This window comes from Zerene cesonia, chromosome 17, assembly GCF_012273895.1.
Source record: "Zerene cesonia ecotype Mississippi chromosome 17, Zerene_cesonia_1.1, whole genome shotgun sequence".
NCBI lineage: Eukaryota > Metazoa > Arthropoda > Insecta > Lepidoptera > Pieridae > Zerene > Zerene cesonia.
The window spans coordinates 9,980,560-9,998,116 of NC_052118.1; the positions used below are offsets into that span (position 1 = coordinate 9,980,560).

Consider the following 17,557-nt stretch of genomic DNA (forward strand, 5'->3'; position numbering starts at 1 on the left):
AATAAATGTTATTTGCAGTTAACAATTTTCTTTTTTCTTTATTACAATATTTATGGCAAGACTAGGTATATGTATGTTATTCTAGTATCAAAATTTTAAATTATTTAATGCTTATCCAGATAGAATGTAGGTCTTTTTGAATTTTAATATTCAAATAGCTTTTTTTAAGAAGTAGTGGTATAGGATTTAATCATATTTGAAGTTGAGCTTTTACCGTCTCGTTTTTTTTCTTCTTAATGTTAATTACCACCAAAATATTACTATATATTAGTAACTTGATATTTCTAGAAGTATTTAATATCCTTTTGATATCCCTCATATCCAGCATATTGTAAATCCTTTTGGCATTTAAAAAATATTTTACTTTAACATCTTCAAAATCCGAATAGAGTACTATGGTTTTATATAACAAGCTGTTCGTTGCGCCTTCGCTCGTTGTACATATAGCCTATGTCACTCAGCTTTCCAATGGTGAAAGAGTTTTTTAAATCGGTCCAGTAATTTTGCGTGAAATCGTTACAAACATACAAAAATACAAAAGGTTTCTCTAGAATAGTGTATAGATAAGTGAAGAAATTTTTCCCCAAACTCCAACATCGAATCCTCCCACAGAAACTTCTGGAATGTGTGAGCAACATTCGCGTCGGCAAGATCGCCCGCTCGGCGCTGTGGCTGTTGGCGGAATTCGCTGACACGGAGGAGCGCGCTGTAGCTGCCCTCGAAATACTCGAGAAAGTTATTCCGGCGCCCAAAAGCGCTGATGCAAAGGTATGAGATGCTCTTGATCATCTCTATTTTTTTTTAGTCATTGCGGACAAATGAGCTGGTGGTACGCTTGCTGGTAAACGGTCACCACCGCCCATGAACATTCGCAGAAGCTCAGACCTCTAAGAAATAAATATTTTGTGCAATGTGGAATGTGGAAATCGTTATGTGTTTATTCCAGGTCACATTTCAATGGATTGTGCTAATTTATAGGTTACATTTGAGTTCTATTTATTAATTACAAGATTGGTTAACTTCTCTTTGTCTATGGCCCTTCCCGATCCCACTAGGGACGGATTGGAATGCTAAACAGTCTTCTAATTGTAGTCTAATCTAGCTACTTGAATGAGGAACTATTTAAATAAGAGTGACATAGTGCACCATACGAATCCATAAGAAATTGTATCCATCAGGAGGAGGAACCAGAGAAAGCAACCAAGCCCGAGGCGCCGGCCCGCCAGCTGGTCACGAGCGACGGCGCGTATGCGACGCAGTCTGCCTTCAACTTGCCGCAGTGAGTTCGTTACTTATCTATGGCTGTGCTAGACAGACTATGTCTGAAAATTAGTCATTGTATTGACCAAACCTGTGTCCAAGGTTTCGTAATAAATGGTTTCATGTGATGTGTATGAATATTGTATAACTTTACCGACTTCAGTGAAGGAGGAATTTCAATTCGACTTCTTTTTTTTGCTGGGTGAACTGAATGAAGGATTCTTTTTTTGTTTGAAAGATGTTGCCTCCGATTTAAATTTAGTCTAGTGAGGTGGCGTGGGGTGGGTCGCCTGATGGTAAGCGCTACCACCGCCCATGAATATTTTGAGAGGTGTAAGGTCGATTGCAGATATTACGCTTCTCTACAAATGGATTTTAAATTGGAAAGGGAAAGGAAAGGATTGACGAGAGGAATAAATGAAAGGACTAGGAAGGGGTATGGGCTTTAGTTAAAGTAAATTGTTCACCACAAATAAATGAGTGCTGTCTCCTGCCAGGGCGGGTTCGAGCGAGAGCAAGGAGGGGCTGTCGAGCGCCATCCGCTCGGGCGACAGCTTCACGTCCGCGTGCGCGTGCTCCGCGCTGTGCAAGCTGGCGCTGCGCCTGCCGCCCGCGCGCCGCGCGCACGCGCTGCACGCCGCCGCGCAGCTGCTGGCCTTCCACAAGCTGGGTCTGACACCTCGTCATCATTATCATCATCATCATTATCGTCATCAGCTCATATATATTCTCACTGAGATTTGGCCCTCTCATGAGAGTTAAGATTTTAGCCACGCACGCTGACCAAGTGCGGGTTGGCAGATATCACATATTCTCGAACGTTTGATTTTTTGACGTGTCGGTTTCTTTTTCCTTGAGGGGTAATGTGGCGCTCGACCAGTTTTTGAACCCCCGACTTTTCGTTTTGAGGCCAAGATCCTAACCACTGAGCCATCGCTGCTCTTAGTTCCAGACGGTATTATACTGTCAATCAGCAGGCCACGAACTCGCCTGATGGTAATCTGATATGTGGTCACAATGGAACGCGCTTTCCTAGAAGGTACCTGTTCACTCTTCTCGTGAAAACCTCCAGATTGTATTCGTCGGGGATGGAAATTGTGTTTCCCTTACTTAGGTTTACAGGGTCAAAGGTTCGAATGTACGTTTGTGTTGTGTCAGAGGGCGGCGGCGGCGGTGGCGGCGGGCTGACGGCGGACGACGTGGAGCACGCGGCGGTGTGCGTGCGCGCGGGCGCCGAGCGGCCGCCCACCGTGGCCGGCGCGCTGCTGGCCTCCTCGCGCCGCGCGCTCGCCGCGCTGCTGGCGCTGCCGCAGCGCGCGCAGCCCGACCTGCTGCCCGACAACGAGGTGAGGGGGGGGGGCATCCAACATCTCAAATCGATATGATTTTTATATAGCGATTATAGAGTTTCTTGCGCGCTGTAGGAACCTCCGAACTAATGGTGAATGATGGTAAAATTGTATTATGACGATTCAAAAGTGCTTCAAGAAATCTAAGTCAATTAATAGGTTTCTGAGATGATGAGTCCAATTGAATAAGTTAAATTATTTTATAAAATTTAAATAGTGTAGTGAAAGAAGTTAACTTCAAGTGAATGTTCTGGTCCTTCGAACCGGATTGATATTGAGAACGTGTATAAGGAGGTTTTGCGTGTCGCAGTGGGAGCGCGCCTCGGCGGCGCCGCAGAAGCGCGTGGAGGTGGAGCGCGGCATCGCGTTCGGCGCGCTGGCCGGCGCCGCCGCCGCGCACCAGCACGACATGTTCGAGCTCTCGCTCAACCGCGCCGTGCAGGGTGAGTGCGCACACACACACACACACACACACATTCACACACTTACACCTACCTGCGCGCAAACAAACACATTTTACTTAAAAAAATGAACAAAATCTTTCATATTTACAAATAGATATGATAAGTGTGCAACCTAGACTCACTACGGCACGAATTGGGTCAGCTCGTACCGAATATTGTGCCACACCCCCACAGAAGACCGGAGCAAAATAGCATACTGTTGTGTTTCGTTCGGTGTGGGGGAGCCGGAGCCCGTATCCCTTCCCTGATCCCAATTCCTAGTCCTTACCTTTATTCCCTCCAATCCACCAGTTCCATCACCGACTATCACATATGTTACAAATCAAAAGGGGACTGCGTTTAACATTACTTTGATTGTAATAAGAATGTACAGCAGTTTAACACAACTGCCTAATTGATGTAGTTAAATGATAACAAATCACAGCCAGACACAAAGATTATTAACAAAGTGAGGGTAATTGGGCCGAACATTGAAGAATTGACTTACGAACACCCAGGCACAATCCGTACGAATGCGCAACGTCTCCAATCGATTTGACTATTGGATTCGAAACTGACGTTACGAATAGCGCCATCTGTATCATGACTGACAATTATCCAAAAAATATTGAAACTATTGATCATCATCACCGTCAACCCCATATACGTTCCCACTGTTGAGACACAGGTCTCCTATGAGGGTTCAGGTCATAATCTGTGGTCTGTCGCTGGTCAAGTGCGGGTTGGCAGATGTCACATGTCGTCGAACTTTTGATTCTTGGAGATGCCGGTTTTCTCACAGTGTTTTTCTTCACCGTTTCTATGCAGTGGTGATGTTATCCACATGTGCAGATAAATTGAAAAATGGATTTATTTCCTGTACGCTCGCCCGGTCTCGAACCCGACTTATCAGTTTCGAAGACCGAGGTTCTCACCACTGCCACCACTGCCTTTTAAAAGATCGCCATGTCTGGGCAGGGCGCGCGGCGGGCGGCGGCGCGGCGGGCGGGCGGCTGGCGCGCGTGCGCCAGCTCACGGGCTTCTCGGACCCCGTGTACGCGGAGGCCATCGTCGCCGTCAACCAGTACGACATCGTGCTCGACGTCCTCGTCGTCAACCAGACCGGTGAGCATGTGTCCTCTCACCCTAACGGATGAGATTGAGGTAGTCAAAAAAATGTTGATATCACACAAAATTTCATGAGAATCGGTCCAGCCGTTACGGAGGAGTATGGTAACTTACATTGTGACACGAGAATTTTATATATAGATATATCCCAATTTTGAGTTGGTGTCCAAAATTATATTGTCGCCAGTATTGTGAATTTAATTATAATAATCAGTCTCACGATTGACGGAAAAAATTAAATAAAATGCTTAAGTTATATTTAGTTTCATTAGGCAAGTCGTTAATATATACAAGAAATATTAATGGTCCAAGTGAGGTCCCATCAGGAACTCCATATTTGTATGTGGATATGTATCCAACCATTCAGGTCTTTGCTATATTTATTGTTTTCACATTTTTTAAGTGAAACTTCTTTAGAATCGTTGTGATTTCAACCTGATGCAACGCAAAAAACGACAGGTAAGAGACACAAATACACAAATGTGTAGAATGAAGCCAGCAAAGTATGGGACAGAAATATACATACTATTTTTTTCTATTTGTCAAATAGCTATTTTATCAAATCATAGGTGAGTATATATATTGAAATTGAGATTAAAGTTAGAAAAGATACTTGCTCGTTTTGATATTTTCCCTTACACACAACCTCACTTACTAAATTATTGCATTACTCAAATATAAGATATATGGGTTGCCAGACGACACGCTGCAGAACTGCACGGTGGAGCTGGCCACGCTGGGCGAGCTGCGGCTGGTGGAGCGGCCCGCGCCGCTCGTGCTGGCGCCGCGGGACTTCGCCACCATCCGCGCGCACGTCAAGGTCGCCTCCACCGAGAACGGCATCATCTTCGGCAACATCGGTACGCGCCCCCCGCCCCACTAATAAAAATAGGGTTCCTTTTAAGTCGGCATACCCTCAACATCCTGCTATCTTCAACTAATTTTACATAACAGGAATATAATTTGATATAATTGTACATTTAGTATGTAAAAACACACTGCACATCAAATTTTATCCGAGTTCACTTAAGTTGAGATAACTTTTCTCATGACAATCATAAAAAAAAATTATCATAGTAATGTCGATGATAATTATGATGATGACGACGATAATAAATAAATAAATAATACTTATGACGACGGTCGCAGTGTACGAGGTGTCGGGCGCGTCGCTGGACCGCGGCGTGGTGGTGCTGAACGACATCCACATCGACATAGTGGACTACATCCAGCCCGCCGCCTGCTCCGACGCGGACTTCCGCCAGATGTGGGCCGAGTTCGAGTGGGAGAACAAGGTGGGCCCACTGTGTACCTACAAATTGCTGCCAGCTGTTCTAGTGGCTCTTTAGCAAATCAAGCTGCTAAATGTGGAATGTTATCCCTTACGAAGTTTTAAAAACCTATATAAGTTGCAGTAATTATCATTACTGTTGCCTTTTTTTCTCCTCTTCCTTTATAAATTATTGATTCCCTCATGCATAACCTTATTGGCAGTTTTTTGTGAAATTCAATTTTTAGTTTTATAGCATTGAAATGCTTTATAAATGAGAAATTTTGATTCATCGATCACGAGGCGGGATGTGTTTCGAATCAAATTTATTCTATTCTTTTTTTTCAAAATTTCTCAGCTCTTTGTGATATAAAATCTGTCTACCATGGATAAAAAAGTACTGACTGAAAGACTATGTATTTGTTCCTCTTCAAGAATCTTGGTACTCTCATTGTCAATTTCCTAAATTTTCTTATATTATTCACATAATGCTGTGTTGGTTTTCAGGTGTCAGTAAATACCAGTATTACCGACCTGCGAGAATATTTGGACCACTTGCTCGCATCTACGAACATGAAGTGTCTCACACCAGATAAGGTAAGTCCTATTTGATTAGGCTTAAGCCTTCTATAACTTATTATTATATTAATTCAGAGCTAAGTTATGTTAAAGTAGCTTCACCTGAGGTAACCGCTACAGCACCTACCTCATATAGAGAAGGAACTTTAAATATAAAGAAAAGATGCAATGTCTGCAGGCGCTGTCGGGGCAGTGCGGCTTCATGGCGGCCAACCTGTACGCGCGCTCGATATTCGGCGAGGACGCGCTCGCCAACCTCTCCATCGAGAGCGCGCTGCACCGCCCCAACGCGCCCGTCGTCGGACACGTGCGCATCCGCGCCAAGAGCCAGGTCGGCGCACGCGCACGCGCACGTGCACGCACTAACGTACATACACACACTCACTAACGCACACTCACGTGCACGCACCCACGTACATACACACACGCATACTCACGTGCACGTACTAACGTATATACACACACGCTCACACCAAAGTACACATACACGTTCACACCCACACGTTCACAAATAGAGTTGCACAAATATCTGGTCTTTATACAAAACATTAACAATAGAAGAATATGGAATCGGAAAGACCAGAGTATTAATATGTTGCAATTCTACATAATTCCAATCTACTGTATTTTTCTATTTTTACTTCAAAAATCTAACCTGAGTGAACCGATTTTGATGATTATTTTTTTATTTGAAAACTGCCTTCCCTTTGGTCTCACTTAAAGTAACTTTTGACAAATTGAAGGCTTAAGTTTTTGTTAAAATTAACTATCGCTTTTTTTTCTTAAACCAATTTTTAATAACAGGGCATGGCGCTCAGTCTCGGGGACAAGATCAATCTGATGCAAAAAGCGCCGACACACAAACAAACGGAAAATGCGATTCCTGCTGCGTAAATATGTGTAATTTAGGATGTAGGTTAGATTTAATATTATATCCTCTTATGGCAAAGGATTGTACTGGATTTTTTATTTTATATTGTAGCCTATATTAACATTTGTATAAAATTTCCACCAAATAGATTTCAGAATAATATACTTGGCGTTTAGATATGACTGGGGTGGGGAGGGGTTACTATGACGCCTTAAAGCAGGAGTAATACCTATTTATGTGTTTATATCATGCATTTAAATCGTAAATTATTCAATTTAGACTTCCTTTGTCAGACATACTATTATGTTGATTGATTACTATAAATATTTTATTAATAAAATTACTTATTCGATATATAAATTTGTTTATTTTTCACTTTAATGACATATTCCTATTTGCTTCCTATACCAATTCTCAGTTTTTTGTCAGATTTGATTTGATACAAATTTTTGGATTCTAATATCAGTTAAGAAGATGAAAAGAGACATAATATATTGAAAAGCGTTCTAAATCTAATTCTAGCGGAATGCATAAAAGTTTTAATTTTTTTTCAAATTTCCTTAATTTTGTCAGGGCTACCAAGGAGAGCCCTGAGTTATGCATATAACTTATCCTAGTTATAATTTCAAAAAAGTATAATTTAATATAATATAAATAAGTTTTTCGAAATTTTCCACTCCGTTTCATACATTAATAAGGAGAAAAAGGAGGGTATCAAATAAAGGTTTCTTAACAATTTATTGAAAAGAAATAAAACCATAAAGTCTTATGTAATAAATTAGTTTAATGCGTCGTCAGCGATGTTGCGACGTGTATAGTCCATGTTTCGTACAAGTCAACGTATAAATAATAAAAATAATTTATAATTAGTTAATGGATTGGTTATGAAACAGTACAGTCGACGCGGCGGCTCGAGAGTAGCTCCTTGCAGGTTTTGTCTGTAATAAAAATTTATTTGATTAATCACACTATCACACTAATATTATAAATGTAAAAGTTTGTTTCTTTGGAATCAATTGCGCTGAAACTACTGAACGGATTTTTTGAAAATTTGGTGTACAGTACCCTGTGCATTAGCTGACTTTGGTGAAAGGATACTTTCAATCTTGATATCCGGGCTGAGTCTAGTATTACACAATTTTAAGATGTTTCGGACATGTTTTTTTACTAGCAATGTACCTAACGATTCTGCTAGGGTAACCACACTTATTGGTTTAATCATACAATAGCCTGTCTATATTGTTTGAAATGTCATAAGAACGAGATGGCGTCATATAACGTATTTATTATGTTACAACCCAAAAAAGAGTTTAATAATCAAATATGTCATAGACGTTTAATGGACACAATTTAAGTTCCGATTGCTTCGAGGCTGTATAATTTAATTGTGCCGACTCTTCCACAACATATGTGTCTCTTACTCACTTATTCCTCTTCCTCTTCCTCTTCTTCCTCTTCCTCCTCCTCCTCCTCTTCCTCTTCCTCCTCCTCGACTTCCTCCTCCTCTACAACTTCCTCCTCCTCCGGCTCAGGTTCGAACTGGGGCTCCTCGTCGTCCTCAGGCTCAGCCTTGACGTCCTCTTCGCCTTCTGGCGATTCGGGCTCACCCTTCTTCTTGCCGGGCCTCTCGCCGAACCATTTGGGCAGTCTCGCTGTTTTAGTAATAAGGATTAGACATCGAAAAGAAATAACAATTACATAACATTTAGTTAGGGCTTTCTTTCAAAGAGGAGCTCTATAGGTTATTTTTATAGCTAATCAGCGCTGTGAAGCTCGATAAGCATCTACTTTATGGCTTTTGATATCTACTATATGATTTGATTGAGCATATATAACGATATTATAGTATTTATATATTGCAGCATATATATCATATATGCAATTAAATAATAATTTGTCTTATTAAATTATTGCAAAGCATTGATATGATTTCCAATTAAAAGTTTGAACTTACAGTGAATTCTGTTAAAATGTTCAAAGATTAAAGATATATGTTAAAATGAAAAGTAAAATAGCGTGTTAGTCACAAGCTATAATATAGCTAAATGTACTCAATTAGTTCAAGATGAAAAAGGAAACAATTTTAGTAATGTTACCTGCATCCTTTTAAAAGCTGATAGAAGATTCTTTGAAGGGCAGCAGTATAAGCAGCGAGTAGATTACTAATTGATTGACTTTTATTCAGAAATTTTTGAATTATTCTAGATTGCTAACTTAAAAATTAATAAAGCAGTCTCTAACGACATCTCTATATTACTGTTGTTATAAGCTTTAGCTTTTATAGCCCTCCAATAGTCGTCTTTACTTACTCTTTTGCCTGCCTCCGAACTGCTCAGCCCTTTCTTGCCACACCTTCTCGAGGAAGTCCTTGTTCAATTTCTCTAGGTCCTGCAGTGGGGGAACCGTTATGATTGGGGTTGAATATAGGTATTGTGAGGGAACTATGGTACATTATCGTATGGATTAAGTATGCGGCTTTTGAGAGAGATGTCTTAATGTTTGTACAATTAGTTCTGTCTAATTGCATTTCTAGGAATATCAATACGATAATGTCTGCAATACACGTATGAATGGGACCCAAAAAACCATGCCACGTGGACATGAGCAGGACATGCCATTGCGGGGCTAATGTGGGAGAAACAAAATGCCACATTCGCCTCTTACTTTTTGTTCGGTTCATAAACTCCTCGTGTTTCTCCTTCCATAATTTATCCAAAATCTCCGTGACTTGGGTATCGTATCCCTGTACAAAATGTGGGCATTAACAATGTTGATTGATCAGTTCCTATGTTAATCCTCTTGTTTTGTACTAAACCTTACTTCGATATAAACTATACGCTAATCGCTATGTTTATAATAGCTTTTTCATTTAATGTTCATACATATGTTTACAGTTCATCTTATAGATCAATGAAACGAACAGCTTTAACAATTTAGATTATTTCATCAATAGTTTTCTACTTACACCCTCGAACAACTTCTTTTTGTCGTCATATGAACGTGTGTCGACGCGTCTTTCATATTTGGACGCTACTTGGATTTTAGGCTGCAAAAGAAAAAACAATTTCGAGTCATGTTACTTAAAATGATTATATGAATAGATTTCAACGTTTTCCTGATACTTACGGGGTGCTTGCCTGTGAGTGCTTCGGGGTCAAGACCCTTTTTAAGGGCCTTGTGCCTCAACTGTTGCTTCTGTCTTTCTTTGAGCTCTTTTAACTGTAAGAAAAAATGTTGTTTTATCAGAATTGCCTGCGGTTTTATAAGATCACATTTTAAAAATTTTTTACTCGAACCTATATACTTTATGAGATGGCAATTCAGTTTCTTTTGGTTTTGACTATAATATACCAGTTATGATTAATACATGATGCTTTCCCTTTATTTCTTCTATTTGGTCATAATCAATTTCCTCAAATCTTTGACAAGATGCGATTTGGAAAGATAGAAGAAGTGGTATACGTAATACTCACGTCATAGTCCTGTCTCTTTTGCCTCTCCTCGAGATCGTACTTCTCGGTCTCGAGCTTGACGATGCACTCCCAGAGCTCGGTGGCCTTCTGCCGCAGCTTGTCCACGGAGAGACCCTCGATGTTCAGCGGCTTGATGCGGATGGAGAGGGAGATCTTCTTCTCCTCCTCCAACTGCTCCTTTGTCTTGTTGCGTTCCAGTTGAGCGTTGCTGAGGCCGAATTGCTGAAAGGGTGGTTGTAGTCACAATTTTTGTTGCTGTTTTTTTGAGAAGTTTGTGATAAGTTGTAAGATGTTTAGTTACAGTATTTTATTACAAAATCTATTTCAAAGGTGTTTTAGTACTTTTAATATAAGTTCAATTATAAATACTAAGTAAAAATATAGTGTTGTTCTAAAAACCCCTCAAGTTGGTCGGTCCGTGTACATGTAGCATAAGATTACTTACGTTGTCGCTTCTCTTCTGAATGGTGAAGTTGGGTCCGGTCTTGTTGGAGGCATCCTTCATCGCCTGGAGCATGGCCTGGCGTTTCTTCTCAGCCTCCTCGAGCCGTTGTCTCTTCTCTTCGATGTCGCGCTGTTTCTTCTCCTCAATCTCGCGGATTCGCCTCTCTTCCTCTTCCTTCTTCTTCTGGGCGAGGCGCTTCTCTTCTTCAGCGCGAGATACCTGGTCATCACAATTAAGCAATTAAAAAATGGAATTAAGCTAAGTATATACAGCTGTTAAGTGTTCATCCCTTAATTTTAAAATATAATTACTACGATTATAATTCGTGAAGCAATTTTTAATTACCTTGCGCTTGGCCTGCTTTTCTTTGAGACGTTTAAGCTCATCTTCTTCCTTGGACCTCTGTTTACGCCATTCGTTAATGTATTCCTTCAGCTGTTCATCTAAATCCGACCGCTTCTGATCTTGACGCTGTTAAAAAAATTACTATTAATTCAGTAATCATTACTATTTATATTAGTAGTATACTAATTAGGTATACTATTCATAATTACTAGTATGAGCATTTTATTGGTTTTCGATAGAGTATCTTTGAATTAATGAGTAAAATAAAAAATCTTGCACAGTAAAACAAATCGAAAGAATATTTGCTTGATAGGTATGTTGATTTGGTGATTTAAATTTTAAATTTTTTGAGTAGAGTATAAATAAAATTTACCTTGATGAATTCTGGATCTCCCTCACCCCTGAAAATATATAGATCGATTAATGAAATGCTATACAGTTCGGTCTGCAAGTTCTCGATAAATCGTTACGATATCTTGGCGCAATTGCTAATATGCTTAGATATTCAACGACTGTATATATATCTATATTATAACACGACGATCAGAAGTTAAGTCGTCACGATTTACTTTGAACTTGTTAAGTATTGACCGTATGTATAACACATATAGCTTCTGTTATTGCATTAATATTGTCTTAGTTGCTGTAGTTATACGAGTAATATTATGGTTTTCTTTAACAACACAATTTATTTACTGTTCCTTAATTACTGGATGTGTGAATATGGAAATATTAAAATTAAAGAGGTATCTGTTAATTAATTTAACGTGTAAATTTATCGTATAATATTATTTCATTTGTAATTTATGTTTGATATTTATTTCTGTATAATCGTGTATAATAGTGAGACATTTCGTTAAGATAATGGATATTTATACTGAATTTAATGTTTTATATTGTACATATAGGGAAATTTATTATAATAATAAGGAAATTCATGCACTGAGACTACCGTGCAATTATAAAAAATTAACGGAAACTCAACCATTCGAATTGACCGAAACGTTGAGTAAAAACGGCGCGGGCGCAACGCGAACATTCAAAAATAGAACATCTAGTTTGACCGTTAAAAATAACCGCATTGATTCGCTTGCTCAACACGATGACGGAAAATTTCTGGCAAAAAAAAAACATAAATAAAAACGCCCGAGCCGCGCTAGTTAATACGATTTTTATAGTTAGTGACACCATAGAGCGGTGCAACTTACGCGATCGACGGTCTACTCCTAGAAACAGAAAATAACAATCAGCATCTACCACACTTTGTCGCAGTAATCGTACATAAAGAACATGGAAGAGAAAGGAAGCAGTGTTTTATGTCACGCATACAGTCTCCAATACAATATTATAGAGTTATTGAAGTAGAAAAATTTAAAATCCTTTTTTTTTTCTTTTAGTGCAATATTATTGCCAGTGCATTTATTAAACGGCGAAGCGAAGCTCTGAACATTTTGAAGTAATCAATACTACTTACTCTTGTTTGGGAGCGGGCCTAGAGAGCGATAGCAGGAGCGGGAAGGAAAAATAATTGTGATTAAAAATCGTATTCTAATTGTATTCATTTCAAAAGCTAAGTAATAGAAGCGAAAATATTCGGCACCACAATCAGTCAAGTAGATCGTTTAAGCGATATAGAAAGCAAGAATGCGCCTAGCGTTGCAAGTCGGTCTGAGAGCTAAGAAAGCGTCATTTAAGTACTAGAAGCGAAATATCTTAGCCTAATTGAGGCAAGCGTGCGAGTGCCGGAACAAGTCACTTACTTCCTGCAACAAAAGATATAGGATACGGTGAGGGGTGCATCAAACCCGATACTAAAGAAATTAGAAGACTGAAACTAATTGAATTTACAGTAGTGGTACTAAATGATAAGTAGAATTCATCTAGACAAGGTTCTAGAAGATTGCTAGGCAAAGAGACCAGGCCTCAAAGCTTAAAGTATCAATCGGAAGAGTAAAATCTCAAAGGGTTCGCAGTCTTCGGCCAAGTACTCACGTCTCCACGACTTCTTCTTCTACTTCCTCCTCTTCGGAGCCACTGTTGAGAAAATAAAGGGTTTAGGAATAGCACAGAGCAATATGTAAAGAACAATGAGTAAAGTGGGGGGGAGTTAGCACATAGGTAAAAGTCATTCTCAATGAATGTATTTTGGGGGGAGAACCAGATGCATATAATGTTTTGGTTACGTTTGTTTTGTTTATATAGTATGTATATAGAGTTGTGTGTGCGTTGAGCATTGTAAGTTACCTTTAATTTATTGCGAAGACTTTCTAACATATGTGATTGTTTAAATAAAATTATACTTACGAATATTCCTCTTCGTCAGACATGTTGGTAGTTTGTTAGTCTGTAAAAAAAGTTATTTTTATATTAAATAATGAAGTTACGACGGGTTTATGTGCATTCATTTATCAAATATCTTGGCAAAAGATTGACTTGCACTGTTTGTATCCATTATCTACTTCTTGGCCGTATTTCAAGACGTTGTTTAATTAACTAATATTGTATTACATAAATGTTGTGACGATAATAAAGCTTTAGTATTCGCATATGCATACAATTTGGAAGGTACGGTTGTACTATTTGATATTTGACCCGTGTGTATAAAAATAATGCAGTTTCTTAATGAACTGAATATATGATTGGATCTGTATTACATACTACGCTTTTAAAAGCGAACGTTATGCAATTATTAATAAACTAAATTATATATGTCTGTATTTACATTTGCCATATTATAACCTTCATGAATCGATTTAAAAAGACAACGTTTAATAATTCACTCTCAGTTACGTTTAATAAAATACTATATTTTAGAATATTCTCTAAACAGTATTGTTTCGAAGGAAAAATATATATTATAAATAGGCTATAAATATATAAGCTGGGGAATATATACGATTTCTACAATGTGAATAAAGCCGTAGAATATTAGTTGTACAATATTTTATATTGTAATATTATGCTAGCCGCAACTCAATCATTTTTAAAAATTGCAATTTCACAAAAACTTGCTAACGTCCAATTTAGAAAAAAACGGATATTTTATGAAATAGTTAATTTAAAAAAATGCATTGAAAATCTTTCAACCTTCTTTTCTCAGCAGATTCCAAATGACTTATGAAACAAACAAAGGTGTAGGTTGACTTTTTTTTTCTTGAAGCCACACATCTATGGTAGTTACAATAAATTTAATTTATTATACAATGAAAACTCAACTATAATGAATATATTATACAAGAGAATCTATGTGACGTCCACGTTTTTTTAGTGCTTTAAAATTCTATTGAAATTGTTCGATAATTTTCTCATCAAATATAATTAAGTTATAAAAAATGACAAAGAGACGTTACCCATTTATTTATTTCATTGACCTATATATTATTAAGTGCCGTGTATTCTCAAATGTTTGATGTTACCCTTTCTTTGAAGCTTTCGTCATCGTTTGTTTTAAAATTAAAGAAGGAGTTTTTAGTCAAATTTATAATGAAATGAATATAAATATTCCCTACTCAAATTTTTTCAAGGTCAAAAAATTTGCGTCGAGTTTCCGCGAAAAATTCTCAATCGAGAGTGCTATTGAACGCACGTTAAAAAGATTTATGAATTTAAACCTCCCGAAGTCTTAATCAATGTGTGTCAATATACGCACACATTCGATTAAATTATTAATAAAGGTAAGTTCTCAATATTTATGATACATGTTATTACATGAACTGCATGCCGTTCCTAGTAAATTTATATAATATAATATAAATAAACTTTGTTTATGAGCGATTGAAATATGAAGACGTGTAACCTTATTGTTTACAGAGAGCTGTCTATTTTCGGCGGTTTTATCTTTCCAACCAATAAGCACACCTACGGATTGCGCGCTGGCACTTGTTCAAAAAGTGTATATTTGGCATCAGTATCAAATTGTGCCTCGAAATATTTTTTGCAATACAGATAAAATACACTTTAAGGTTTTTATGATCGTTAAGTCTCTCTTAATTTATTAAGAAGTTGAAATAAATTACTTTAACTTTTTCTTGTGCGTGAAAGTTCTTTTCATAGTGTGTAAAATTATCATTTTGAATATTAAAACGAACGTACTAGAATTACTAATAGTTTTTTTTAATTCTTATCTAAGTTAAAATTAATTACAATTCTATAAGCAATGTTTGTCAATTTTTAATTTAAATCTAGGATATTATGTTAGCTTTAAATAACGTATTCCCTCACTTGCAATAAATGAAATGTTTTCTAAAAGACGGAATTATGTATTCAAAGACAATATTCTTCTAGTTTTTCATTATTTATCTACATGAGTACTTTCCCTGCTATCAATATAGTAAATGTTCTTGGGTATAACTTACAATGATATATTAGTCTATACAGGAAATATTACTTAATCACTCGATGTTAAATTTTTACATATGAGAAATTATTTAATTTTATCTTTGTTATTTTCAAACGATATATTGCTTTGCAATTTGAGAATCTGTATAGTATAGGAATACTTTATTTTTTACCTAGTGTACAGTGTGTAGTGTAAGTGTAATACTTAAAAAGTGTATCCACACGAAATCACGTAACATCCGTGTAACATAACTCTGCGCTAAACATAGTGTTGCCATACGCTCCCGACCCGATTTGGCAAACTCGCACCGCGTATTTATAGACACATCCTTATTTTCCATAGACACTTATGGTAAATCTACACACTGTACATTAGGGCACTGCACTACACCACGTCACTTACGTCGCACGGGTAGAAGACGGTCACTCAGTCACTTAGCACTGGTTCGTAGACCGGCAGCACAGCGACGTTGGAATGTGGAGTCCGCGGCGACCGGGGCGGCTCTGAGCGGTTCCGAGCGATGTGCTCGCGCTCGCCCCGCGCCGCGCGTTTATTTTTAACCGCGGTCATTTTTGAGCTGATTTCAGCCAGCTCCGATTTCTGTAGCGCACGATGGAACTCTGAGCGTCCTGCGGCGGACGTGAAGGGCGTGGTTACAGTTGTACTAATTATTATATTAATCTAACTTTCACGGAAACAGTACTCTAATTGATTAGACTTGTTGACAAAGATTAAAATAAGCTTAGAAAAAAAAACGTTTAAGAAGTATCTAGAGAATACAAAGACGATATTAAAATTCTTTCTCATGAAAAACAATTTATTTACGCATAATAATATATCAATTTCGCATGAAATTATTAGCTTAATTATAGGTAAAACATGTTTGTATGTAACCGACTCCTTTAGACTCGTTGCTGATCCACTAATTCAAACTATGTACTCTTATCAAGGATCGGTGACCATATAATAATTTAGTGACTTTATCTTAGTATCTTGTTTAGGATCGCCAGGATTAAATAATTTCCTTGCTGTTTAAACGCGCTATATGAGCTAGTGAGATTTAGGTTATTTTATAATTTAAGTGTTTTTTCACTTTTTAAAACTATATTTTTATTTGCTTAACATACTTTTCGGGACCAACTCTCTTCTTTCACAGATCGCGTGTTCAATAGTGGTTTTTGGTGTCATGGATGGTTTTACTTGATTATCCAACAACATAAACTATCAATGCTACTCAAAGCTAGGGTACTCTGTGGGAGCCCGACATAGCCAATGGCCTTTTTCCATGAGGCCTTGAGTATGCGTAGCTTAGTTTTAAGTATTCACCACTACAGGCATCCATTCCTTTGCTTGTTCTGTAATAATAAAAAAATAAAAAGCGTGTTCACCTTTTTTATTTTTTCACCTATTTAGATCTTAATTTCAAATTCTAATTATATAAACCACAATAGATAAAATTTAAATAAATTGCAGTTACGATTGATTTTTACATACAATTTTGTGGTATTAAATGATGAATAAGACGTAATATATATACACATTTTATGACAACAGGAAATAGACATAATATGACCATGAAACGATTTTTCGAGCGAAAACGCTTGCAATGTTACCTATTTTGTTATTTATAACTACTTATTTTAAGCTAGGAATTTTGTTTTTGGGTTTTTGTATTGATTTTTTAAGAATTTAAAAAATATTCTTGTTCTTTAATATGAAAGAATTTCAACGCTTAGCTTAATTAATTTATATTTATGAGAAATATATACTTTGATGGGTTCTGTCTGTCGTTAGGCGCTGGAAATCAAGATAGAGGACAGTAAATGAACTTTTAAATTTCAATTATTTACCTCGTAGTTGTTATTCTTTATTAATATGTATGATAACTTTACAGTTAGATGATATAACCTAAGAAGTAAGGAAGACGAATAATAGTAATTGAACTTCTCTTCAGTTTGCAGTATTTCCCCTTTTTATTGATAAAATGCGCGTGTGTAACATTTTACAGAATAATAAACAATTAAAAAAAAAATTAATGGCGGTACCAGGTGAAAC

At 37.5% G+C, this 17,557-nt stretch overlaps 2 protein-coding genes across 19 annotated transcripts in view; one reads left to right on the top strand and one right to left on the bottom strand.

Annotated features, from left to right (window-relative positions):
- LOC119833438 (coatomer subunit beta) overlaps window positions 1-7,260 on the top strand; it is a 12,769-nt gene extending 5,509 nt beyond the window's left edge. The window contains exons 10-20 of the mRNA XM_038357441.1: window positions 613-768; window positions 1,179-1,279; window positions 1,758-1,930; window positions 2,419-2,606; window positions 2,920-3,052; window positions 4,031-4,177; window positions 4,879-5,040; window positions 5,330-5,475; window positions 5,958-6,047; window positions 6,208-6,360; window positions 6,834-7,260. Coding sequence (XP_038213369.1) covers window positions 613-768; window positions 1,179-1,279; window positions 1,758-1,930; window positions 2,419-2,606; window positions 2,920-3,052; window positions 4,031-4,177; window positions 4,879-5,040; window positions 5,330-5,475; window positions 5,958-6,047; window positions 6,208-6,360; window positions 6,834-6,923 — 1,539 coding nt within the window. The 3' untranslated portion in view covers window positions 6,924-7,260. The remainder of the gene's footprint in view (window positions 1-612; window positions 769-1,178; window positions 1,280-1,757; window positions 1,931-2,418; window positions 2,607-2,919; window positions 3,053-4,030; window positions 4,178-4,878; window positions 5,041-5,329; window positions 5,476-5,957; window positions 6,048-6,207; window positions 6,361-6,833) is intronic.
- A 404-nt stretch (window positions 7,261-7,664) lies between these two features.
- LOC119833514 (troponin T, skeletal muscle) lies at window positions 7,665-16,025 on the bottom strand. Of its 18 annotated transcripts, none has more exons than XM_038357543.1 (15): window positions 15,905-16,025; window positions 13,468-13,507; window positions 13,156-13,197; window positions 12,924-12,926; window positions 12,638-12,655; window positions 12,372-12,389; window positions 11,537-11,564; window positions 11,164-11,289; window positions 10,819-11,037; window positions 10,374-10,595; window positions 10,027-10,119; window positions 9,866-9,946; window positions 9,210-9,288; window positions 8,363-8,552; window positions 7,665-7,842 (listed from the first exon to the last, which is right to left on the bottom strand). In XM_038357543.1, exons 2-15 carry the CDS (start codon window positions 13,488-13,490, stop codon window positions 7,767-7,769), a joined length of 1,218 nt encoding a protein of 405 aa, XP_038213471.1. In that variant the 5' UTR covers window positions 13,491-13,507; window positions 15,905-16,025; the 3' UTR covers window positions 7,665-7,766. The 18 variants fall into 18 exon arrangements, with proteins under 18 accessions (XP_038213471.1, XP_038213470.1, XP_038213472.1 ...); XM_038357542.1 differs by lacking the exon at window positions 9,210-9,288 and adding an exon at window positions 9,565-9,643; XM_038357549.1 differs by having other exon boundaries at window positions 7,716-7,838; window positions 8,326-8,552.
- Window positions 16,026-17,557: the final 1,532 nt, after the last annotated feature.